The sequence below is a fragment of the Crocuta crocuta genome, unplaced genomic scaffold (genome assembly GCF_008692635.1).
Source record: "Crocuta crocuta isolate KB4526 unplaced genomic scaffold, BGI_CrCroc_1.0 scaffold26, whole genome shotgun sequence".
In the NCBI taxonomy this organism is placed as follows: Eukaryota; Metazoa; Chordata; class Mammalia; order Carnivora; family Hyaenidae; genus Crocuta; species Crocuta crocuta.
Window position 1 is genome coordinate 14,316,970 of NW_027532249.1, and position 26,232 is coordinate 14,343,201.

Here is a 26,232-nt window from a genome sequence, read left to right on the forward strand (position 1 = left end):
GCCCCAGGGCCAGGCCTGGTGGGACGATAATGTTTAACACCTGGACAGACTAGGATGTGTCTGCAAAGAAGAGAAAGAGTGGTGTGAGAGAAGAAGCAGGACCCCTGGGGGCATGTCAGGGCGTGGGCACCGGGAAGCAGGAGATCGAGGCCCTGAGAGGCCCTGTGTGAGAAGACCTGTAAAGTATCAACCAGATTGAAAGACAGGATCGTGGCTAAGGATGAGCACTGTTTTAGTAGATGCCCGAGGGGGACACCTGGGTGGCTCAGTCAACTGAGCATCTGACTTCGGCTCAGGTCATGATCTCATGGTCCATGAGTTTGAGCCCCACATTGGGCTCTGTGCTGACAGCTCAGAGCCTGGACCCTGCTTCGGATTCTGTGTCTCCCTCTCTCTCTGCCCTTCCCCTGCTCACACACACACACTCTCTTCTCTGTCTCAAAATTAAATAAACATTAAAATTTTTGAAAAAAAAGAAGGTGCCTGAGGGCAGGTTGGAGGACTGAAGAGTGAGGAGGAGACGAGAAACTGGTGTCAGCAAGCAGAGGAATTTTTTTGACGAGTTTAGTTGTGAATGTGAGGAAGGAGCTAGGGCTGAAGCTCGAAGCTGAAGATCAAAACCTTCCATTCCCACACTCAACCGGACACAGAGAAGTGAAACCACACCTTACTGCCCGGTTGGCGCAAGGTGGCTAATCCTGTCTTCATTGGCATTTCTCCACTTTGAGACCATCCTCCCAAGCAAATAGGGCGACTGTTTACTGCAGTAACTTCTCCCAGGGACCCATCCACTCTTCAGTGAGAAGCACGGACAGTGTATGCCTGGAGATGCTTTGAATCCCTCGCCTTGCTGGCCCTACCACTCCTGGGCTGTGGTGTCGAGCTTCTTACCCACCTTGAAAGACTCACCTCAGATCCAGCTTCCAAGTCTTGATGGATTCTGGGCTTGTCTTCCCTCCTCTGCAAACCAAGCCTCACTGCACTCCCCACTGCCCGCCTCACCAAGTGGCCGTGGCTTTGTCTCCTCGGTGGGTATTGGCAGTATTTGGGTAGCCAGCTCCTGACAATGGGGATGAAGAAAGAGATCAGGTTGGGTGTTTTTCATTTCTGTTTTCTTGTTAAAAAAGAACACGAGGGTGTTCTAAAGCCAGGTGAGAGAGAGGGGCCAAATTACCCAAAGAGAGAGATGGTCAGGTTCGGGGATGGCAGGAGGAGCTAGAATCAGAAGGAGCAGAGAGAGATTAACGCTAAGCAGGAAGGTAGGTAAAAAGAAGGGGAGTGAAGTGCCGAGGCGAGCAGGTGTGTGGATATATGGGAAGGTGAAGTTCCCATCTGACAGCTTCTATTTCCCCTTTCGGTAAGAGGCAAGGCCCATCTAAACGGGAGAGAGAAGGGCAAGTAAGGGGAAAGAAGTTTGAAGAGAATGAAGATATTTGGGAACAGGTGTGGAGATTGGGAAAGTGAACCAGCCTGAGAAACTACCATTTTCTTAAGTACAGAGCTCCATTTGAGATTGGTGCTCATGGACACCTGGAGAATGTAATGCGTCCTGTTCTGTGACANATGGATGATATGGGAAGGTGAAGTTCCCATCTGACAGCTTCTATTTCCCCTTTCGGTAAGAGGCAAGGCCCATCTAAACGGGAGAGAGAAGGGCAAGTAAGGGGAAAGAAGTTTGAAGAGAATGAAGATATTTGGGAACAGGTGTGGAGATTGGGAAAGTGAACCAGCCTGAGAAACTACCATTTTCTTAAGTACAGAGCTCCATTTGAGATTGGTGCTCATGGACACCTGGAGAATGTAATGCGTCCTGTTCTGTGACATCTCGAATGAAGGTAATGAGGACTTCTGGGGTGACTGACTGCCTGTTCCATGCTCACTTGGATTATGTAAGTGCTAACAGACTTAAATGTCACTTTATTTCATTGTCACATTCCATTTATTCCAAGTCTCCTGCCACCTAAAGCCAACCACTGTGGAAAGCCATCATAGATGAGGATAAAGATAGTAATAGTGTTATCTTCTGCTAATCATGTGCTGGGTACTATGCTGAGCACCATACATACATATATATGGTATGCATACACAGAACTACATACATAGACATATGGTGAATATACATATATACACACATATCATATATATATTTATATGACTTTTTCATATTTAATTATTTCAACAAACATATGAAGGGATTATTGTCCATTTTAAAGACAGGAGGATGGGGGTTCAGCAGGGTTCCTTACTTCCTGCCCAGAACCACGTGCCCAGGCTCCGTAGATCTCCACACGGGCAGCAGTGGACTTGTCTGACCAAGGGAACTGGGAAAGACCTCGGAGGCAAGGGAGGTAGGGAATTCTTGACAGTGAAGAATTGGCTTTGCTGATTTTTATCCTGTAGGATAAAAATAAATTCCATGCCTAGGACAAGGTGGAATTTTCTGTTTGGTGCCCCTACTGTGGGCAAAGTTGATCAAAGACCACCTGAGAGCTTCCAGGGGTAAAATCACACGCATGGTAAGAAGCCCACAGTCCTTCCCTTTCCCTGCCACTTCCCCGTCTCCCTACCCACCTCCCCTGCCCCTCTGGGTACCCACAGTCTCTCAACGCAGCCTTCTTGTCTCAAGTGCCACCACTGCCTGCCTACTGGCCTCCAAGTGCCGTCCCCAGCTTGCCAAAGGCCAGAACAGTGCTAAGTTCTCAAAGAAAGGGAGAGACAAAGACCCCGCTCTCTCTCTCAGTTTCACCTTTGACCCCACTGCTCATGGCCCCCAGGGTCTTCTGAAAAATAGTTGCTTTGACTTCTGCCAGGAGCAGCCTTCTCATCTCAGCCTTGGAAAACGTGAGCCCCTGAGGCGGGTGTGTGTGGGTTGGGGTGGGGGGTGAGTATGTCAGTGTGTGAAAGTATGTCAGTATGTCACAGTGTGTGTGAACAAGCATGTGTGTGTGTGTGAGTGTGTGTGAGTGAGCATGTGTACAGTGGGGGAAGAGGCAGCAGTGGGTGGAAACTTAGTAATATTCTACATCCTTTCATCATCTACTTTACCTCATCAACTTGTGCAAACAGGCAGCCTGCAGACTTGAGGCTCCACTGGATTGCTCTGGCCCCACAGGACTGGGCTGATTCCAACTTACCTCAAGCCAGGGCCTCTGCTATTAAAGCAATACTTACTTGTTAAGCTTTGGACCTAAAACTGGGTGGAGCACCTTGGAGCCACTCCAGGAACGTGGACCTTGTCCTCTGGGGGTTGGTGGGACAAACCCAAGGCCCTCAGCCCCCTGGGAGCACTATGGCTTCCCCATCTGACCGGAAGGGGAGCAAACTGGTAGTTTAGCGTGTGCAGGGAGAATGGCTGGACGCACAGGCAGAGAGGAAAATGCTGGCTGGGGTGTCCTCGTGGCCCCTGTTCAGGAGCTTGGTCAGGAGGAGTGATTTGGTTTTTGAGGAGACTTGATGATGACAGGGACACCCATACCTCAAGGTCACGGTCATGAAGCCCAGCTCTTGCAGGGAGTCAAAGGAGAGGGGATGGGTATTAAAGAAAGTGCATATCCCCGGTGAGCTGCTTTTCAGATATCTAAACACAAAACTTTTGGTTTTGAGAATAAAGAGCTGAGGGGCGCCTGGGTGGCTTAGTCGGTTAAGCATCCGACTTTCGCTTAGGTCATGATCTCGCGGTTCGTGGGTTCGAGCCCCGCGTCGGGCTCTGTGCTGACTGGCAGCTCAGAGCCTGGAGCCTGTTTCAGAGTCTGTGACTCCCTCTCTCTCTGACCCTCCCCTGCTCACGCTGTCACTCTCTCTCTCTTTCTCTCTCTCTCTCTCTCTCCTAGAAATAAATAAAACATTAAAAGAAATTAAAAAAAAGAATAAAGAGCTGAGAGACACTAAAAAACAAATATATGATTCTATTTATACGAGGTACCTAGCACAGGCAAATTCATAGACACAGAAAGTAGAATAGAGGTTTCCAGTGACCAAATGAGAGAAGAATAGGGGGTTACTGTTTATGGGTACTGAATTTCCAAGTAAGGTGATGAAAAAGTTCCAGAAATAGTGGTGATGGTTGTACAAATTTGTGAATGTATTCAAAGCTGCTGAAATACATACTGAAAATGGTTAAAATTGTAAATATTAAGTTAGATGTATTTTACCACAGTTTATTTTCATTTTCATTTTTTTTTTTTTTTGACAGAGAGAGAGAGAGAGTGCGCACACACAAGCAAGAGGCACAGAGAGAGAGGGAGACACAGAATATGAAGCAGGGTCCCGGCTGTCAGCACATAGCCAAACACAGGGCTCAAACTCACAAACCACAAGACCATAACCTGAGCTGAAGTCAGACCCTTAGCCAATTGAGCCACCCAGGTACCCCTATTTTACCACAATTTAAAAAATACGAAAATGGGATGCCTGGGTGGCTCAGTTGGTTAAAAGTTTGACTCTTGGTTTTGGCTCAGGCCATGATCTCACTGTGGGTTTAACCCCCGTGTCAGGCTCTGTGATGACAGTGTAGAGCCTGTTTGGGATTCTCTCTCCTCTTCTCTCTATGCCCCTCCCCTGCTCTCTCTCCCACTCTTTCTCAAAATAAATAAGTAAACATAAAACAAAATTTTTAAAAAACACAAAAATAAAAACATTGCTGAGGAGACAAGAGAAGCTCTGTGAGAGCACAACAGGCCCAGGGTTGGATGGGGCACAGACTGGGGAATAGAATATTCGAGAAGGGGACCCAGGGTGTGGTGTGTTCTGGTGCTGGTCTTTCAGAATTCTTCAGCCTGCTATTAATAGCTTGGTCCCAAAGCGCTCACTTCAAGTGATGTGCAGTACAGGACTTCGTTGTTTCACAACTGGCACAGACCGCTAAGGCGACCCCAGCTCCAGCCGGTCCCTTCCTGCCCCGAGGCTCCGTTCCTTCCCTGAGACTTTGTTGTTGCCTGGCAACTGCAGGACACACACACACACACACACACACACACAAACACACACACACACAGAGTCAGCTCCCACTCCCTCTCCAACCCCCTCCTTCTGGGTGTGGTAGCCAAAGAGATAGTGCTGTCCCTCCTAATGCCATGGGAACCATAGCGCATGCGCGCTGCAGGACCCAAGGAGCTCAGGGCAGGGGCTCTTTCAAAAAGAACCTATGCTCTGCTTCTCTTAGCTTTTCCTTCTCCACTGTACCTGTCACCACCTATATTGACCACAATATTGCTGCAGATCAAACCACCTCTACTTGTAGTGGTATTAGCTCACAGACATTTATTATTTCTCATGCACCCTGGAGTTGGTTGGACAGTTTTGCTTACCTAAGCAGAGCTCAGCTGATCTCAATCAGGCTCCTTTATGTGTCTGCAGTTGGCTAAGGGCAAGAAAGTCTTGAATGGCCATGGCAGGGAGGACTTAGCCCTGTTCCACGTGGCCTCTTATCTTCCAGCAGCCAAGTCTGGGCTTCTTCCCCTGGTGGAAGCTGTCAAAGAACTTGGAGCACTAGACAGAGTTAAACGAGCAAGGAAAACTACTCAAGACTATTGCAGTAGAGATCAAGACTATTGTAATAGGGGACTGAGATTGAACTCAACTCTGAATACGACAGAGAGCTGGGGACTTACAGACAATGGGCAGGGTGAGGGAGTCAGTGGATGGAAAAATACCAAGAGGAACTTGGTTGGGTATGGAGAGTAGGGAGGGATGCTTGCTAAACTGGCTCGGCAGGAATCTGGCTGCACCGAACTGAGCAGCCAAGGAAAAGGCCCAGTGGAGAGGGCTCAGAGAAGAGGCAAAGGGAGCAAGTGGAAGAATACAAGGCTTCCCAAGACCTTAGCTCAAAATCAGTAGTGTCACTTCTGTGGTGTCTAAATGGAGTGTCCGTCTGGTTGGGTTGAGGGCCCCCCAGATGTGGGGCGAGGATAGGGTGGAAACTTGTAGAACAGGTGGTGAAAGAATTCCTCTGGGGCAGAACAAAGGAGATCAAAGTTTAAGGAAGATACCATAGGGAGCGGCCGGTTGGACACCACAGGAGAGGCTATCTGTACCTCTGCACCGAGGCATGGGTGGGCGCTGTTTTTTAAGGGTGAGGAGGTATGGCAACGAATGGAATTTTCCCTATTTTGGTAACTGTGCCTAGTTGTAAGTAGCCCATTGGTTAGTTAGGTCCAATGGGTATTTTGAGGTGGGTTGCCTGATGGGCCTGTCTTTATTTAGTCATGTGGTCACTGTGGACCCTTTCTACTTTCCATTGTACAAGTCTGTTTGCCTAAAAGCAGCCTCTGTAGCCTCCACTCCTTTTATAGGCAAGACCAGTCCCAAGGGTGGCCCAGATCCAAGCAGAGGCGAAATGGCTCCATCACACTGCAAATGGCTGGGGTACCAGGAACAATGGAACACTGGGACCATCTTTGCAACTTCGTGGGAACACGGTCTTTACTCACCAAGACCCTGGGGCAGAATTACACCCCCCCCCCCCATGCTTCCCTTATTCTGACTTAGCTGATAACCTGGCTGAGCATGGAAGGCTTACCTGCACTAAAAAGTTCATACTGGAAGGTGCCAGAATTGGAACGAAGGCAACGTAGAGACCCATGTACTAATGAGGGTCTCAAGACCAAAATAAGGCAAAGAGAATAAGATGGGACCCTAATGAACACAATGTGTGTAAGCCAGAGACTTGGTCTTAGGAAACAATAAACTCTGGTTGTCAGAAATCACTGGAGCCTCACGTGGGGACTAGAACAAGATTTTTTCTAGAAAATCATAATGCAATAATGGCCACCATTCCTTGGGTATCCAACACATGCTAGGTGTTGTGCTAAATGCTATACATTTAATTATGCTTCGTTTTTATTTTAATTTTTAAAAATGTTTATTTTTGAGAGAGACAGAGCGCAAGAGGCAGAGGGACGGAGAAAAGACAGGGGGAGACACAGAGAAAGAAGCCTGGAGCCACTCCTCCCAAACCAAGGGAGATGTTTCCTCCAGGAGGACCATGAGCTTCCCTGTGGGAGGCGAGGTCGGCCTACAGCCCCACCGATATGAAGAGCCAGGCCTCATCTTCAGCAGTGGAGAGGCTCACTTCTTCAGGAAGGCAAGTTAGCTCCCGGAGAAAACAGAAGCACCTGTAACCAAGACTAGCGCGCCGCGGGCCTGCAGTATGGGTGTGATGCATGCGGCGGTGAGGAGATAATGAAGGAATGATTGACGTCACCTGCCAGGGCACAGAGAGCACCTGGACAGACCCTAGGATCCTGCCTCTGCCTTAGCGCCCTCTTCACCAAGCTCCCGTCACTTCCAGGGGTCATGCAGATCCATGGACCCTGGGAATGGTGCCCGGATGAAGTCGCCACATTCCCAAGGCTCCACTGCTCTCCCTGAGGCTCAGAGTGACAGTGTGAAGACAAATGGGCACAAAGGCCTTGCCAGCCCTGTGGGCCTTTTCACACTGTTGTGCCCGATTCGTGAGTCCCCTGAGACCCCCAAGGAGCCGACACCAATGCAAGTACAAAAGGGTCTTTATTACAAGCTCGAGCAGGGGCTCACCCGCCTACCAGTGTAGTGGCAGAAAGTGAAGCCCTGAACAACAGCCAGTAGGGTTTTTATGGGGTCAGGGATGGGGGTGTTACAGCGTACACATCGTACGTATAGCATCATCACATAAGCACCAGTTACAATTGTACAGCACCCATGGTAACAGCTTTGATCATTCAGTATCTGTGAGGTGTCCATTACTTTTGGTGGGACCCAATCATGACTTCTGAGGATCCTTTGAAAATGACCAATTATGAGTTGAGTTCAAAGGGCCCAGGTGGGGTTCAGGCAAGCGGTGAGAAATTGGCTAGTTTGTACAGAATAACTGTCTACAGTTCCCAGCCTTGACTCAGACCACAGGAATGTTTGTTGACTAGCTGATCTGAGGGTGGTCCGAGGATGGCTTTAGCCTTGAGCAATCTGAGGAGCTGGGGCTCCGTGCAGCCCGAGGTTGCTCTTAATGGAGGCCTTAATTTCAAAATGACGTTACTTAGGCTCTTCATTTCCCCCTTCTCTTGTGTATTTGAAGGCCCAATCAAGGGTCTTTGGTCGGGTCCCAATCATTAGGGTGGTGGTACTGGGACCTAAGTATTACGGGTTGTATTGCCCCCAGACGTTCTTGCATGAAGGCAAGCAATCTATTTAAATGACAAAATCTCAGATGGACATTGTTATGCAATTGACAAAGAAAGTCAGTTATTTTTGTGACATATAATATTTTAATCAGAATATTACATGATAATTCTATACCAAAACATTAATACTTTAGGATTTGCATATATATTTGGGCAGTTATAGCATTTACCCATGCAACCTAAGGTTCACTGTTGTACATAGTACATAGTGTTTTTCCAAGTAACTTAGCAACTCAAATAAAAGGGCCTAATTGGCCAAAAGACCTTTTTTTACTATTTAAGTCCTGGGAAGTTTGTTAAAACTTTAGGAAGTTATAAAGTGTATCCTAAATAGGATTACAGATCATTAAAACCTTTTTTTTTTAATTTAACCAAAGTGGCAATAAAAGATCTTAAAGGCGAATGTAGAAAAACCTAGCTCCTTTAACACTGAGAAGTTATAATTATGCAGTTAAAGACCTGATAAAGATGAAACCTAAAGCTTTGGTTTTTCTTGGCAGCAAAAGGAGAAACTCTTTGTTTACATTGTCTTATCAAGAGCAGATTTACAATCCAAGAAAACTTTGTCTCTTGGCTAGAGAGAAAAGCAGAGTTTTAACCCCATACCAGTGTACTTTTTAAATTCTATTTATTTCAACCTTAGTTTATCCTGAGCACACACAGAATATTTTTCAAAGATTTCCCTTCACGGACCTTCTACGCTTTCCTTTGCCTTTATACTTTGTCTCAAAACTATTTTTTTTCTAAACAACCAATCTTATTTAGGAGAAAATTACTTTCTTTATTCTCAACAAAAATGTATTTCTATTTTTTATGTCTTTTTTATGTATCTCTCAGTTTTCTACATACGAGATTGCTTTCCTTATTTTCCATTAGTTTTAAGTACACTTAGCAGAATTTTAACTTAGGAAAGCTTAGTCTCCAATTGAGAACTTAGTAACAATTGAGAGGTGTTTACATTAGAATTTTTAAACCATCTTTTTTAAAAGGCCCAAATAGTTTTACTTTTTCTGCAATAGGAAGCTGAAAACTCAAACCTATGTTTAGTAATCATGCATTCTATTTGGATAGAGGGCATGCCATTCAGGCCAGACATGTTTTCAAAAGGAGTTAATCCCATCTGCTAGGGGAAGATGCGCACCCTATAGAGTGCAAAGGGATGCAGAGCTACCCAGTCTCCGCCAGTCTCCAAAGTCAATTTAAGGTCTCTTTAGAGTTCTATTTCTTTTTTATCTGTCCTGAACTCTGGGGTCTGTATGCACAATGCAATTTCCAATTAATCCCCAGGGCCGTGGCTAAATTCTGGCTTACTTTGGACACAAATGCAGGTCCGTTGTCTGAGCCTATCTGAGGAAAGTCATACCTTATGAAGATGTCTTTTAGGAATTTTTTTGGCCACGATCTGGGCAGTCTCATTGTTTGGTTGGGAGTGCTCGGCGGGCAGTGGTTCCTCAGCTCCTTGGTAGGCGTTCTTCTTTATCAAGGGCTGCTACTTTACTGTGGAGATCCCAGACCTAGTCATCTGCAACTATGAGGAGCTTAACAAGCTGCTGGAGCCAAGGTTAAATCCCGCATCTGGGGTCAGTGGCATTTCAAGCAGGCCATCAAGTGCGTGGTGGTGAGTGCGCCGCGCGGAGGCCGCAGGTTGGGCGGGGACGGCCTTGGAGACCTTGCCGGGCTGGGCACATGGCTTCAGGGACCTGGGAGCGGCGGGGGTGCGGGCGGCCAACTCGGGGCAGGCGGGGCGGCCCTTATGCCCTGATGTCCCTACCGCGCGCTCCTTAGAATGTTGAGCCCAGTGTCCATTAGGAACTCGGTGGATTTTCCTTTCATTTTTAGGGTTACCTTGGGTTTCGGGAGGGGTGCTGAACCCCATCTCCCCTAGTTACTGCCATCTCCCATTACTACAATGGGAGTTTTTAGACTTATTCTTGGGGCATTCTTTGGCCCAATGTTCTTTTTCTTTGCAGTAGGCGCATTGATTTTTGTCTAGGGGGGGCGCCCTTTGAGCTGCTGGGAGTTCTTACCTTCTTTTCCTGAAGCCAACTGTCTGAGGCATCTTTTCTGGTCCTCCGGCTCCACAGTTGTCGTGAATAGGATCTTGGCTAGACCCTGGTTTTGTCTCTTTTCAGCTCTTACCTGCTGTGGAGCACTTGGAGCAACACCGCGCGGCGCACAGTAGGCCTTGGCGCTGGGCCAGCAGAGCACTAAATCGTCTAACTCCCTGCTAAAGGGTCTGTGAGACACGGCACATTTTGGAAGAGAAATCCCTTACTTTTCATGAGACACTCAGAAGCCTGTGTTTCCTTCCCTTCTCCACTTTTCTTAAAAGCACTAACTCTCTCTGAAATTCTGTTGTGTCCTCGTGAGTCGTCTGTCTCCATCACTTCTAGAAAGCAAGCTTCAGGGATGCTTGTCTTGTTTGTGGTTATATCCACAGAGCCCAAACAGCCTGGCGCGTGTGGACTCTTGATAGGTTTTGAATGAATGAATCGCAAAGTACAGATCTGCCCTGTAACGCGGCTCTAGGCGAGCCTGGGGCAGTCAGCTGGGGCCCTGCTCCGCTCCACAGGGCAGCTCTGGGGCTAGTAGTCAGCAGGACTACTTCTCCTGGAGCCAGAGTCTATTCTAGGGAGGGGCTCAGAGAGCTCAGAGTGGATCCATCTATGAGGACCAGAATCCCAGGACCTCTGCTCTAGTATCTATTGCTGTGGGACAGATTTCCCTTAAAACTCAGTGGCTTAAAACCATTTAACTGAGTCTCATAATTTTGTGGTCAGGAATCCATGCAGGTGCAGCTCGGCTGGGTGATTCTTCTGCCCCACGTGGCATCAACTGAGGTCACTTGATGGCAGTCAGCTGGCAGATGGGCTAGTCCAGAGGGTCCAGGACAGCTTTCCTCACAGCCTGGTGGCCTGGTGGGAGGTCTAGGAGGGCGTGCTCAGCAGGGACTGTCTACTGGAGCGCCTGCACCTGGTGTCTGCAGCACAGACCACCTCAGGGGGGTCAGACTTCCTCATGTCAGCTCGAGGCTCCCAGAGCCTGTTCTAGAAGACTAAGGCTGCAAGGCTCCTTTTGATCTGGCCTGGGAAGTCACATAGCATCGCTTCCACCATGTCCTACTGGCAGCAAGCAAGTCACAGAGGTAGCCCAGCTTCAAGAGAAAGGGCCAGAAACTACACAGGAGAGTGAATACCCCTGGAGTGGGGGTATCTTGGGAACAAGCCAGCACAGCCTCCCTCCAGGCAGGGCAGAGGGACAGAGCCTGAGGCCAGGGCAGGGCCAGGAGGAGCTCAAGAGCCTCACTCTTTGACTGGCTTCTCCAGGAACAAGAATCAAAGGACTACTGACTCCCAAAGAGTCCCAAGCACTTGAACTTCCAGATGATTCCATATTCTATTTCAGTACTTTGCTCAAACCGTTATAGAACCTGGTCTGAATCACCCGGCAGAAGAACCAAGCAGCACTCAGAGATCTTGGAAGGCAGGGGGATTATTTTAGACCGACGGGCTCAGAGGAGATCACTCTCCAGGGGTCTGAGCCCCGAAGAGCAGAGGGACCAATTTATAGTCTGTTACTTCCGCATTCCTAATTAGTAGCACTCTGGCGTGTGGCAAGCTGGGTAGGAACAAGAACCTGGGAGGGGAGTCGTCGGTCAGGGCCTGGAATTTCCCTATCAGTCCTGTCGGCCGTCTTATAACAGACGTTTCCCTCTCAAAACCAACTGCTCAAGAAAGATTATCATGTTCTAAGCATTACTAATCACATATTCTTTTTTTAAAATGTTTATTTATTTTTGAGAGAGAGAGCACACACAGGAGCAGGGGAGGGGCAGAGAGAGAGGGAGACACAAAACCCAAAGCAGGCTCAGCACTGTCAGTGCAAAGCCCAACATGGGGCTCGAACTCACAACCCCTGAGATCATGACCTGAGCTGAAGCTGGACACTCAACTAACTGAGCCACCTGGGCACCCCACCTGTTGCAGTCTTGCATGTTTATGTTTTCAGCCAGACCTGTAACTGTCCCCCCCTCTGGGCCTGCAGACCTGGTGCAGAGAAGGGTACCCTCTCCTGGCACAGTCACCCAGGATCCTTCGACCTTCAAACCTCTCAGCCACCAAAACATGCCAGCCCCAGAGAAAAAAGGGGCCTGAGAACCCAACAGTGGCTGCTTGTTCTGGAAACGTGAAGAGCTCTAGTCCAGGTGGGGGCAGATTTGCCCTTCCCAAAGTGCTCCTGGTTGTTCCAGCCCTGTGCAGGGCAGATCCCAGACACAAGCCAAGAGAGGAGGCTGGTGGCATGGACTGGAACACTGGGAAGGCGGCTGGGACGCAGGCCACAGACCCCCCCTTTTGGTAAAGACGTGGCTTCCAGGGAGAAAGCCGCAAGTGCCTCACTGATGTCAGGAATCCGCATGGGAACACTTAAGTGCAGAACCGGCAACCCCCTGTAAAATATGAAGGGCTTCATTTCTCCTTCACAACAGAACTCTCGCAGGTGCAGATGAAAAAAAAACAGGCTTCATCAGAAAGACCTGGGCTTGAGTCCTCACGTGGTGACCTTGGAAAAGTTACTGAATCTCTCTGAATCTCCTTAATAAAATGGGGGAGAATGTTGCCCGCCCACCCTTGGTAAAACTAAATGACACGACACCTAGAAAATACGTAGCACAGTGTGTGGCACTTAATGAACATTCGATGACTTATATAGTGTTACTGGGTTGATAACCCCAGCAGCTGCTGCCGACACCCATCTCCTCTGCTGCTTCCCAGGCCCAGTGTAGAAGAACCGCTCCAGATTAGCACTGACCAAGAGAAACATCATGGGAGCCAAGTATACATATTGCAATTTTCTAGCAGGTCCGTTAAAAAAGGTAAAAAGAGGGGCACCTGGGTGGCTCAGTTGGTTGGGCATCCGACTTCGGCTCAGGTCATGACCTCATGGGTCCTGGGTTCAAGCCCCGTATTGGGCGCTGTGCTGACAGCTCAGAGCCTGGAGCCTGCTTTGGATTCTGTATCTCCCTCTCCCTCTGCCCCTCCTCTGCTCATGCTTTTGTGATCTCTCTCTCTCTCTCTCAAAAATAAACATTTAAAAAAGGTAAAAAGAAATGGGAAATTCACTTTGACAATGTTTTATTTAACCAATCAAAATATTATTTCAATCTGTAATCAGTATAAAAATGATTCTAAGATATTTTACATCCTGTTTCTTAAACAAAATCTTTGAAATCAGTGTGTACTCACACTTGTGTACAGCACGTGTGAATCTGGATGCACACCATTTCAGTGCTCAACGGCCACTCATGGCCATGCTCACCCTCCTGGATGGCACAGGTGCAGCAGCAGGAGCTGGGTCGTCTTCCCTGTTTGAAGCTAAATGGCCTAGATGTTGGTAGAAGTCAGAGCCTGTATTTAAGATGCAAGAGCCCTCCCCCTGCTCCCTACCCCCAAGGTTAACAACTGTTTTTACAATTGTCTCCAGCTGAGTTTGAAGAGAAGAGAAAGAAAGGCAAATTACCATGAAAACAAACAGTTTATTTTTCTTTATATCCACAGGAGATTCATAACAATATACAATCATACAGAATCTGGCCTCTTTTGACGGAAAGCATACTTTATTTGTACAAATGAAAAATCCAAGCACTTGGGCTTTGACTTGGGGCCAGTAAGGTTGGGATCATCAGGACCCAGAAAGGACATGGCAAAATGGATCATTTTTGATAAAAGAGAGTGCTGGCGTTACCTGGAGAGTCCCACCCAGAGAGGGGCGCAGAGAGCCACAGACCCGGGAGAGCTAAGGGGACTGCAGTAACCTGGGTCAGCCCTGGGTCCATAGACCTCTCGGCTCACCTGCATTCAGAGCTGAGCATGTGAACTTGGGCATAAAACGGAGAAATTAAAGCTTGGGTGGCTGGGTAGGGGGAAGCCCTAGGAGAGATGGAAGCTGAAGAAAACAGGATGGTATATTGAAGAAACACCTTATCCTCTGCCTCCTGCTGCGTCAAAATAAGAGGATACTTGAGGTTTTAAAAACAATGAAACTGGACCACTTTCTTACACTGTACATAAAAATAAACTTAAAATAGATTAAAGACGTAAATGGGAGACCTGAAACCATGAAAATCCTAGGAGACAGCACAGGCAGTAATCATTCTGACATCAGTGGTAGGAACATTTTTCTAGATGTCTCCTGAGGCAAGGGAATCAAAAGCAAAAACAAACTCTTGGGATCACATCCAAATAAGAAGCTTTTACACAACAATGGAAACCACCAAACAAAAAGACAACCTACTGGATGGGAGAAGATATTTGCAAATGACATATCCAAAAAGGGCTTAACACCCAAAATATGTAAAGAGCTTATGCAGCTCAACACCAAAAAAACAAACAACCTGATTTAAAAATGGGCAGAGGACCTGAACAGACATTTCTCCAAAGAAGACATCCAGATGGCCAACAGACACATGAAAAGATGCTCAACAACACTCATCATCAGGGAAATGCAAATCAAAACCACGATGAGATACCACCTCACACCAGGCAGAGTGGCTAAAATCAAGAAGAACCAACACGATGTAGAATAAAAGGAACCCTCGTGCACTTTTGATAGAAATGCAAACTGGTGCGGCCTCTGTGGAAAACAGTATGGAGGTGCCTCAAAAAACTAAAGATAGAGGGGCANCTCTCCTAGAAATAAATAAAAATCTTTAAAAAACAAAACAAAACAAAAAAAACCCTAAAGATAGAAATACCATATGATCCAGTGATTTCACTATTGGGTATTTACCCAGATAAAGTGAAAACACTCACTTGAAAAGATCTATGTTTTTTGCAGCATTATTTACAATAGCCAAGATATGGAAGCAACCTAAATGTCCACTGATAGACTGATGGATACAGTAAATGTGGTATATATACACAGTGGAGTATTCACAGCCGTAAAAAAGGATGAGATCAAGCCGTATGAAACAACAGAGATGGACCTAGAAGGTATTGTGCTAAGTGACATAAATCAGACCGAGAAAGACAAATACCATATGACTTCACTTATAAACAGAATCTAAAAAAATGAATAAAAAATGAAAATGGAGAATCAGAATTACAAATACAGAGAAAAACAGATGGTTGCCAGAGGGGCTGAGGGGCAAGAGGAGCAAAACAGGTGGAGGGGAGAGGGAGGTACAGGTTTCGGATTATGGAATGAGTAAGGCACGGGAATAAAAGGCACAGCATAAAGAACACAGTCAATAATATGACAGCGACATAACAGGGCAGGTGGTATACTTGTGGTGAGCGGAGCATAAAGTATAAACTTACCAAATCACTAAGCTGTACACCTAAACCTAATTAACATGTGTATCAACTCTACTCAAATTATGAAATTAAAGTAAAACATAAAAACAAAGGGACTCGGGAATGCCCTTAAAAAAAAAAATCAAACAAAAATGTAAAAATCCCTAGTAGAGATTCTTTTAAGAACAGGTTTCCTAGGATCACGAGATGGGCCCATTAACTGTGCATGGTTCTTTCCAGACTTAGGAACCTCCATATGCCTGAATGGAACTTGGAAAGACAGGCTTAGAGACAGGCAAAGACATTTGGACAGACACCACTTTCCACAAAAGGAGAACTGTCTCAGTCGTACAGAGAGAGTTTTGTGAGAGCAAAAGAAAAAGGAGAATTCTAAACCCAGTTTTCTATTTGATCCTCAGCCTCTATGAAGTTTATATAGACGAAGGACATAAAGCAAACCGAAGCTATATCCATGTAGGAGTGCCTGGGTGGCTCAGTTGGTTAAGTTTCTAACTCTTGATTTCAACTCAGGTCATGATCTCATGGTTGTGGGACTGAGCCCCGAGTCAGGCTCTACGCTGGTAGTGTAGAGCCTGCTTGGGATTCTCTGACTCCCTCTCTCTCTGTCCCTCCTCTGTTTGTACCCATGCTCTCTCTCTCAAAATAAATAAACATTAAAAAAAAAAAAAGCCCCTACATCTGTGTAAACGTCACTCTGAACATCTTTACCTTAAATGACACATAGAGACTCGGAAAAGACAAGGGAATGAATTTAAGGTACTCAAGTTCCAAATATACTAATCCATTCCTATCCATTTCATCTTCTGTTTATTTTTTCAGCAAGTTGGAAGAATGGCCCCTGACTGAGCTGACCTTATTTTTCAGGGGGCCAAGAATGGACAGGCTTATTCCCCAGATGCCAAAGATGGTTCTCCATGGATGCCGTGCGTGTCCACCACTGCAAGCCTGGCGTCCTGCCTGTGGAAGATTCACTGGGACTTCACTACTTTCTACATCTCAAGATGACCAAACCCGACCCCCGGCAGAGTAGTCAGGCATTCAAAACCTGTCATGAGCAGAAATATTTGAAGTCAGACATTTATTTTCTTACACGTTCGTTGTGGGTTCAGAATCAAGTCACCATTTCATGCATATTCATTTCTTTGGACTCCCACAGAGGAAGGTTTAGAATCTTAATTGAATTTTTAATCTGGCCTGAAAAAGATACTTCAGTGTTCAATGATATGAATGAAATCTCCTCTGAGCCATCAGGGAATTAAATGGATTAAAAGCTTTAAAGGATGGGAATACAAATACACATGCTTGTGTATATACATGTGTTCAATGTTTGTGTCTGCCCAAGGAGCATATCCGTCAATAATTATAAACCCTGTTCCCTATGGTGATCACTTAGGAACAAGTCAGCCTAACACTGGGCAACAAAAGAGTGTATCGAATTCAACATAACACACAACCACAAAAAGGCTTCAGCACTCTCTCTGGAGTCACAGGGTGCTTGCTGTTGTCTTACTCAGGACTCCCATCCAGCCCTCGTCTCTGTCCCTACCCCTGGTGAGAGCTCTCATGGGGAATTCTGTCCATGCTCCTAAGTGGGTGAGTGTGGGCTCCAGGCCAGCCCATGACAGCAAGGGAAAGGTGTCCCCAAAAGAGTATCCAAAGATGTATACACATAAAACAAAAGAAAAAGTGCAACGAACTTCCTTGAGTCCACCCCATGTAGTCAGAGCAGTGTGTGGTGAAGGGTGTTTAGTAAGGAGGTCTGCATATCAGTCAAGGTGAGCAGGGCCAGCCTCACACAGGCGGAATCCTGACCTGGGTCTGCACAATCGGTCAGCAGGACCTCTCGAAGCAGGAAGACACGACAAAGTCCATTCTCTGCAGCAGCCCAGAGAGTTCTCCTTGATGCAGTGAGAAGTGGTGGCCTCGCTGTCCCCGCGTTCTTCCTTCTAACACACTTGAGGGGGAGCTCTGAGGCCCAGGGCCATGCATTCCAGCCAGCAGCCTGTGGGTCTGTTTTTCCTGTCCTTAGGAGCCCTTCTGCTCTGAGAAAACCAGCAAGGCCTCTCCAAGTCCACCGAGCAGGAGGCTGCAAAAAAACAGCAAGAGGTCAGCTTTCTAGTTCCTTGAGTCTGGAGGCCAAGGGCCCACTGAGCTGCCTGGCGCTCACCTGCATCGGGGCAAGGGAACCCTCATTCTGTCACCCCCGCCCGGCATGCCCAGCTGCCAAGGTCGTCCCAAGTAAATCTCAGCTGTGTGGCAGGAGGGGAGTGGGCTGCAAGGTGGGTTTGGATCTCCCACCGCCCCCCATTCCTGGGAAGACGGTGGTGTGTCCCGCTCATCCTGACTGGGTGAAGGTGACACGCTCCAGTCTGCAGCGGACCTACAGGGCTGATGACATGAACCCATGCAGGTATCTAGTCTGATCATTACTGAGGTGACAGTCTCTGAACCCTGTTATGTCACCGAGACTCACAGAACATTCAGAGATGAAAATACTAAAGGCGAATCATGAATTTCCCACCAGAGCAGAAAGAAATGTGGTCAGTGGTTTGAAAATGAAAAGGTAGTGAGAAAACTGTAGACCCCGAGTAGGAGGAGTTGAATATTTTAACATGCCTAAAATTTAATACATCCAAAGGTCCGTGCATTTTCTATCTTAAACTTCTTGGTAGACAATCCGATGTCTGGTCTGAATCTCAAAATTTTTCCCCGAAAGCACTTCTGAGGACAGGGCTGGGTCCATCACCAAGGATTATGATCGGAGGTCCCTGGTGATGAAATGCTCTTGGTCAGAGGGGCCAACAGCCCTTGGGTTTTACCTGCCCTTCCCACCTTCTCCCACATCCCCACACACAACACACACACATTTACGCTATGGCATCTTTTTCATGATTTTTTTTTTCTCCCAAACATTTTCTTTTTTGAGGGACACAGAGAGTGTGAGAAGGGGAGGGGCGGGGGGGGGGGGGCACAGAATCCAAAGCAGGCTGTAGGTTCTGAGCTGTTAGCACAGAGCCTGATGCGGGGCTTGAACCCACAAACTGGGAGATTATGACCTGAGCTGAAGTCGGACGTTTAAAGCAACTGAGCCGCCCAGGCGCCCTGGCATCTTTATGTTTCTAACGTATGCCCGGGGCACCAAACATGAAACACAGGCTGTGCACATCACAGCAAGAAATGTCACCCATGTGAGGGACTCTGACATAAAGATAACATGTAACATTTACCCCATTTAGCACAGGAATGAGCTGAGTAAGTGTGAGACTGTTAAAACAATAAACGGAGTTCTGACTGTGGTTCAGGCATTTATTAGCCGCATGACCCTGTGCATGCTATTCAGCTCTGGTCTCCTCTGTGCCCCAGGAGACGGTCACATCCAGCAGCCTCCATCCACCCCTGCATTTGGCCTATAATGCACAGGTGATAAAATACTGTTCTACTAACTAGCTGACTGCCCTCCCAGAGCAGCAATGCCTTCCTCACTGGCCCTCAGGGCTGGCATCCCGACTCTGCTTGAAGACTTCTCCCGAGGGGCATGTCCTGCTGCACAAAGCGAGCCTGTCCACTCCTGAGCAGGTCTGGCCGTGGGGTTCAAGCCAGCATCGATGTGCATCTTACTTATTGAAGACCCTGGGCACATGTTTCCTCCCTCCTGGGGGAAGCTCTTCCTCAGACTGACCCTTAAAGAACGCACACATCATCTTAAACAATGGGGCAAGTGCAGAGTCACCGTGACCTGTGACCTGAAGCAAAGGCTGCACAGGCCTTTGGGCTTGGGGGGGCTTATTTCTGCAAACATAACGGGGGTTCAGACATTTCTACGGTTTCCAGTAATCCTGCTTTGTCACCAGGAAGAAGAACAGGGTATGGGCTGGCTCGTTGCCACTCCTCCCCCCATGGCTTTAGAAAAATGCTGAAGTGTAATAACCTTGCATTTCATCCGTTCGGATTAGCTATTTCATGAAACACCAAAGCCGCTTAGTGAATGCTCAGAAGGAAGCAAACCTTGGTTTGGTTTACTGCTAAGAAAGCCAGGGAGGTGAGCTTTGATGTTATCTTCTAAACAGCAGGAGAAGCTGACAAGGGGTGCAGGAATCTTTTTTTTTTTTTTTTTACAAATAGTTTATTGTCAAATTAGTTTCCACATAACACCCAGTGCTCATCCCCACGAGTGCCCTCCTCCATGCCCATCCCCCCTCCTCCCTACATCCATCAGTTCTCAGTTTTTGTCAGCATTCAAGAGTCTCTCATGGATTGCCTCTCTCCCTTTCCCCCACCATTTCCCCTCTTCTTCTCCCCCTTGTTCCTCAGTTAAGTTCCTCCTAAATCTCCCATACGTGCAAACATATGATATTTCTCCTTCTCTGCCTGACTTATTTCACTCAGCATAACACCCTCAAGGTCCATCCATGTTGCTACACATGGCCAGATTTCATTGTTTCTCATTGCCATGTAGTACTCCATGGTGTAGATAAACCACATCTTCTTGATCCATTCATCCGTTAATGGACACTTAGGCTCTTTCCATGTTTTGGCTATTGTGGAGAGTGCTGCTATGAACATTGGGGTACATGGGGGTGCAGGAATCTTATTAGCATTACAACTATTTAAGTCAGAACTTCACTGAACTGTTTGCAAATCTTGTAATTCCCATCATTCCTGAAGTGAACACGCTTCATGCAATGAAGGCATACAAACCAGATCGCAGAGCACATCCACCAATAAATACGCATCACTAGGTCCTCTCCTAGGGCTTGACTTTCAGCAGCCCTCCAATCTTTCTCTATCTCAATCTTACATTCATTATTGCGTTTATTCAAGCACCTCCTGACCGCACTTGAGGCGGGGGGACAGAGACTGCACCCTTTTCCAGCTGTGGGGCTAGCCCTTCATGATGCACCTAATAAATATTTTCTCAATGAATGACGATGACTTCTTACCCTTGATCCCCTTTCTCCCTTCCATGGTGCAAACTATTTTTGCTTTTTCTCTTTTCTTCACCAAAAAAGATCTGCCTAACATACCATCTCCTTGGGGACTTGCTGAGTGACAGTTCACAGTCTGATAAATTACTCTCTGTGGAGAGGTAACAAGTGCTAGTAATTTAGAAGACTCTTCTTAGCATTTTAGAGAGTTTTCACATTTTTGTTAAAGTTTTTTTAAAGGTTTTTTTCATGTTTATTTTTTTATTTCGAGAGACAGAGACAGAGCATGAGCAGTGGAGGGGAGAATCCCAAGCAGGCTCTGCACTATCAGTGCAGAGCCCAATGTGGGGCTCAAACCCACGAACCGTGAGATCATGACCTGAGCTGAGATCAAGAGTTGGATATGCAACTGACTGAGCCACTCAGGAGCCCCTTTAAAAAATTTTTTAACTAGGCTTTATGCCCAGCACAGAACCCAATGTGGGGCTTGAACTCATAATCCTGAGATCAACACTTGGGCTGAGATCAAGAGTGGGACACTTAACTTCACATTTTTCAAATGGAAAACTAGTAAATTTCAGTCACTGTGATCCTAGATGTTCTATGGGTGTGTTGGAATGAGTACTTTCTTCACCTCCTAAATTCACTCTTCCTACGAGGCTTGGGTGATCTCTGGACAGTGTCCCAAAATTAAAGGCATAAGACATTGTTACTCAAACATGGTATAAGACCACTTCCTAAAGACTGTTGGTACTCATGAGGTTTGTGCTGAGATCATACATGTTGGTAAGCGGAGATCAATGGTGGGCCCCATGAATGACTGCCAAAGGGAGAGATGGGCACAGAATCCTCAGAATAAAGAGGTTGTGTTTTGGTTGTTTTTCTCCTTGTATTTAAACTATTGCAAAGAGAAGAGTGTCTAAAAAGGATTCAAAGCGAGCACACTCACAACTAATTCTACTCGACAGGGACACTGCTCACAGTTGAGCATTTTTTCTTTTGTGTGTGTTGAATCCCCTTTCTGGAAATTTTGGAATAGAGGGAATTCATATCACTATATACCATAAAACTCTGTTAATTGAAAGTGAATAATTAAGTATTAATCTGGACATTTAAATTCTGGGTTTGCAATAGATTGTTTTTATAATTAAAAACAAGATAATTTGCTGGACAAGATCAGTTGTTTTTAAGAAAAGACTTTAGGGGACCTGGGTGACTCAATCACTTAAGCGTCTCACTTCAGCTCAGGTCATGATCTTACGGTTCGTGAGTACAATCCCTGCGTTGGGCTCTATGCTGACAGCTCAGAGCCTGGAGCCTGCTTTGGATTCTGTGTCTCCCACTCTCTCTCTGCCTCTTCCCTACTCATGTTCTGTCTCTCTCTCTCAATAATAAACATTAAAAAAATAAATAAAAGAGTTTAAAAACTGACCAACACCGGTACTTAGGTTTATACTTTTCCTCCACATATATATATTTCAAGTTTATTTATTTATTTTGAGAGAGAGCAAGCAGGGGAAGGGCCAAGTGAGGAGGGGAGAGAGAGAGAATCCCAAACAGTTCCTGCACTGACAGTGCAAAGCCTGATGCAGGGCTTGAACTCACAAACTGTGAGACCATGACCTGAGCTGAAATCAGGAGTCAGGCACTTAACTGGCTGAGGTACCCAGGTGCCCCAAGGTTTATAATTTTGGGGGGTACAGTATTTAGAAGGCTGGCCACCCTTTTATTCAGCAACCCTTTAAGGCTAGGTGGGGAGACACAAAGGTGAAACGTGGTTTCCCTTCTGGATGAGCTCACAGCCGCAGGCAGATGGGGTGTGCACACCTACCCAGCACTCAGTGTGCTACTTGCAGATGAGGCTGTGACAGACAGCGTGGGAGGGGCTGCCGGGGCCTTGACACATGAACTGACCACATCTCTAATTAGAAGATAAGCAAGGTTCTTAAGATCTTGCTGAAATTTTGAATGGCGTTTTCTCCACTAATCACCACAAACATTTAGATCCATGATTCCCAACTGGGGCCATTTTGCTGCCAAGGGCACATGTGGCAATATCTGGAGACATCTGAGAAGGGGCCATTGGCATCCAGTGGGGTTTGCAGCTAAAAACCCTACAAGGCACAGGACAACCCCTTACAGCAAAGAATTATTCATTGTAGCCCAAAATGCCAATGGTGCTGAGGTGAAAAACCCTACTTTAGATGATGGCCTGTTTTGTACAGCTAAGCTGCTCCCCACCCAATATGGTGGCTAATGACATCTGAACTCATTTCCTGGATGGTGACCTTGCTGGGGCCACGGACTGGGTCTGTGGCCTCAGAGCCCACCAAGCACTTTGTGTGAAATGAATGAGTATAAAGCAAACGGGTGTTCGGAGGTAGCTGAGACAGAACCCCCGGTCTCGGGCGGCCTGGAGCGGTAGAGACCTGCTGACTCAGAGAGTCCAGGCCCATGTGAGGAGGCAGCCTCTACCTAGTCCCGCACCCGCTGCCCTGGGGATGCACGGCCTTAACAGAGCACGTGTTCCACATTTTCAAAAAGATCAGGAAATCTGGACTTTATGAGGAAATCACCTGATTTCTGAATGTGAATGAATTTAAACTCTGAAAACCAAATAACCAGCAAGTGATCCTACGCGCAAACATGGTAGATCCAAACGAAACAGTCTGGCAGTCCCTGCCCTCTGTGACTGCTGATCAGTCTAAGCTCCCACATGACAGGGAGCAGGCCAGCTCATGCCCAGGGTCTGAGAGCGGGTCACCCAGACTCCGCTGGAGATGGCGCAGACCAGCTCTGTGCAAAAGACAGGAAGTCTGGACTGGCGTCTGACACTCCTCTTCTGGTGGTTCACTTTGTGGTTGGAAAATTCTTTGAGGCTGAAAACACACCATCCTTAAACTCAAGCTCTGAAAAATCAGGAAATTCCAGAGTCAAGGTTCCTTTTGCAATAATCACACATGCTGTTTCCTTGATCTGGGAACACGCAGCCTTTCTTTCCATTTTGTTCAGGGCATCGCATGAAGTTCACAGGATGTGAAACAGCCTGCAGACCTGGCCTCTTCCAGACGGCTGGTGGAATAGCCAGGCTCAGCCTTTCCCCCCCGCTGGAAGAGCCATCTCCCTCCTATTTCTCACACTCTGGTCAACGCCTGGGTTTTTTAAGTCCGTTCTGAAATTCTGTACAGATTATGGTTGTCCGAGGCTTATTTGTGAGAAAGAGAAATACTGCCAAGAATTTAGACTATCACTATGAAGGTTAAGATACAGATACTGGGGGAAGAGTGTCAGGAATGTACCAGGAGATCTTGGCGGTTGGGTTTTTGGATATCACCAGCCCACTGTGGGCATGATGCCTTCCTGGAAGGGCAGGTGCGGAGGAAGGAGGAGGGAGTGAAGGATTAGGTCCATGCCCCACAGCCCCAGCTCTGGCTCAAAATCACTCTCATCATTGGCACCCCCTGCCTCTCCAGCCTTCCCTGTCTTTCCTGCGGCCAAAGCGCTCAAATCCTCTTCCACCCACAGCCTCACTAAGCCTCTGTGTTCTGCATAAGGTCCAGCAAATCAGTTCTGGTCCCAAAGCTCTCCTGCTGGCCTGTGCTCTCCCCTACCTTCGGCCCTCACATTCACTGTGCATTCAGACTATGATGATCTTATCCCATAAACTATCCATATGATTTCCATCACCCTTGTAAGGACAGCTCCTTGAAGGCTGAAGGATGTTTTATGTCACATGAAGCAGTCACTCAAAAAATACTTTTAGCTAATCAATAGAATTATTGCTTATAGCATTAAAAAACCAAGACAAGGAGATCTTTTTTTTTTTTTTTAATGATCATTCCACTGGACAGTCTTAGTTCACCATGTCAGCCCATGAACAAGAAATAGAGCTGTCTTATGCTGGGTAACACTCCTGTATTGCTGTCAAATTATCTAGAAGCTCTTTATGGATGGTCATACACTGGTGGGAAGAGGAACTTATAGGCCAATTTCTCTTATACCTTCCTTATGACCCACTTCTACCTAGACACTATTTACACTGCTAGGAAATTCCTGGTGTTTGCCAAATTAGTCCTACAGAAGTACATGAAAGCCATGAGGCCTTGGACATACACAGATCTGGTTTTGAATCTTCATCCAATCATAGTAGCTATAAAGTCTTGGAAAAATCACATAATACATATGAAACTAGTAGTGCACCTGTAGTGCTTACGCTGATGTGGATGAGTAGCTGAAAGATGTATGGTGGTGTTCTGTTTGTTGATCTGGAGGCTGATTGCAACAACGTTGGTGTATTCAGCTGTGAAAATTCATCATGTTGCATATTCATGATATATGTACTCCTCTGGATGTATATTTATGCATCAATAAAACATATACCCCGGGGCTGCCTGGGTGGCTCAGTCAGTTGAACATCCAACTCTTGATTTCAGCTCAGGTCATGATCTCGTGGTTTGTGGGTTTGAGCCCCATGTTGGGCTCTGCACTGACAGCGCGGAGCCTTCTGGGGATTCTCTCTTTCTCTCTGCCCCTCCCCTGCTCTCTCTCTCAAAATAAATAAATACAAACTTAAAGTATCTATATATCTCTATCTCCATGTATCTATGTACCTATGTATATATGTATCTATGCTTCTACCTACCTACCTACATACCTACCTATCTATATCTATCTATATACACTCCAAACATCCTTTCTCCAACATTTGAGAGAAAAAATTAGCATCCTGCTGAAACCTAAACAATAAATTTGTTCTTTGTCTCTCCAGGCCAAAGACTTACCATCCCACTGTTGCACTGGTCAGGATCATATCAAACAGCAGTATGGACAAGCCAGCTGTGAGCACCTGCAGAAATAATTTCAACAAAAGGCCATCAGAGCGGCAGGACTTCAGTAACCTTCTCCAAAGCCATCGTTCACAACAACTTGTGAGGCCCCTGTATTTAGTGCTCCCTCTGAGCTAAGCATTTGGTGTGGAAAATGCCAAGTCCTAGTCTATTTGGGAGGTGAGAATCTTCAAAGAGACATTTAACTTCCAAACTCTTCAAAAGAGAAGGCACGCAGCCAACATCTCCATCTCTCTACAGGGCAGGGCAGGGCATAGTAAGAATACTCCTTTCCATCTTGTCTCAATGTGCAAAGCCAGTCATGCTTATTCATCTGCTCTCAGATCCTCCGACAAAAACTTAGCTGTCACTCTGCCTTTGTCCCCAGCACCGTCCCCCCACCCCACTCATGATGGCATCTTGAGGGCATATGATACACGTTCTGCAAAACCAAGTACTTCCTGGGGGAGGGAACAATTAAATCATTAACTAACTATTTGCCAGGGTGCCTGGCTGGCTCAGTAAGAGCAGCATGCAATTCTTGATCTTGGGGTCGTGAGTTCGAGCCCTATGTTGGGTGTATAGATTTCTAGAAAAAAATGAACAAACTTAAAAAAATTTATTTTCAAGTGTCTAGAAGCCAAAAGAGAGGGAAGAGGCTACCTGCACATCTCTCAGAGCCAGAAATTACAGAAGAGTCTCTTGGGAATGGCAGTGACAGGACTCACACCCCCACCGTATCGATAAACAGCACAAAGAGTGTCCGTGAACCAAAGACCCAAGTTCATCACCACTTGGAATGCCTGCTCGGGAAAAGAGGGTTTTTCTTCTAGAATTCTGTATTCTGGGAAGCAAGACAGCTTCTGTCAGGAAGGTCAACCTAAGGACTTGCTTTCTTGTAATGAGCAGAAGTAAGATGCAGGTCATCGTGGGATGGGTCACTCAGACAGTACACCCTGGGACATGGGAGATGCCATCTCACTCAAGGGGACCTATCTGCTGTCCTGGAGGC

At 46.7% G+C, this 26,232-nt stretch overlaps 1 protein-coding gene across 6 annotated transcripts in view; it reads right to left on the reverse strand.

Annotated features, from left to right (window-relative positions):
* Positions 1-14,843: 14,843 nt before the first annotated feature.
* Positions 14,844-26,232, reverse strand: part of SLC35D4 (solute carrier family 35 member D4) — a 119,687-nt gene continuing 108,298 nt past the window's right edge. For 3 of the 6 annotated variants that reach the window (XM_077778207.1, XM_077778205.1, XM_077778204.1), the window contains 2 exons: positions 25,176-25,240; positions 16,521-17,555 (listed from right to left, as the gene is read on the reverse strand). In XM_077778207.1, the coding sequence (XP_077634333.1) occupies positions 17,495-17,555; positions 25,176-25,240 (126 nt within the window). In that variant the 3' untranslated portion in view covers positions 16,521-17,494. The other 3 variants (XR_013338542.1, XR_013338543.1, XM_077778206.1) reach the window with 3 other exon arrangements.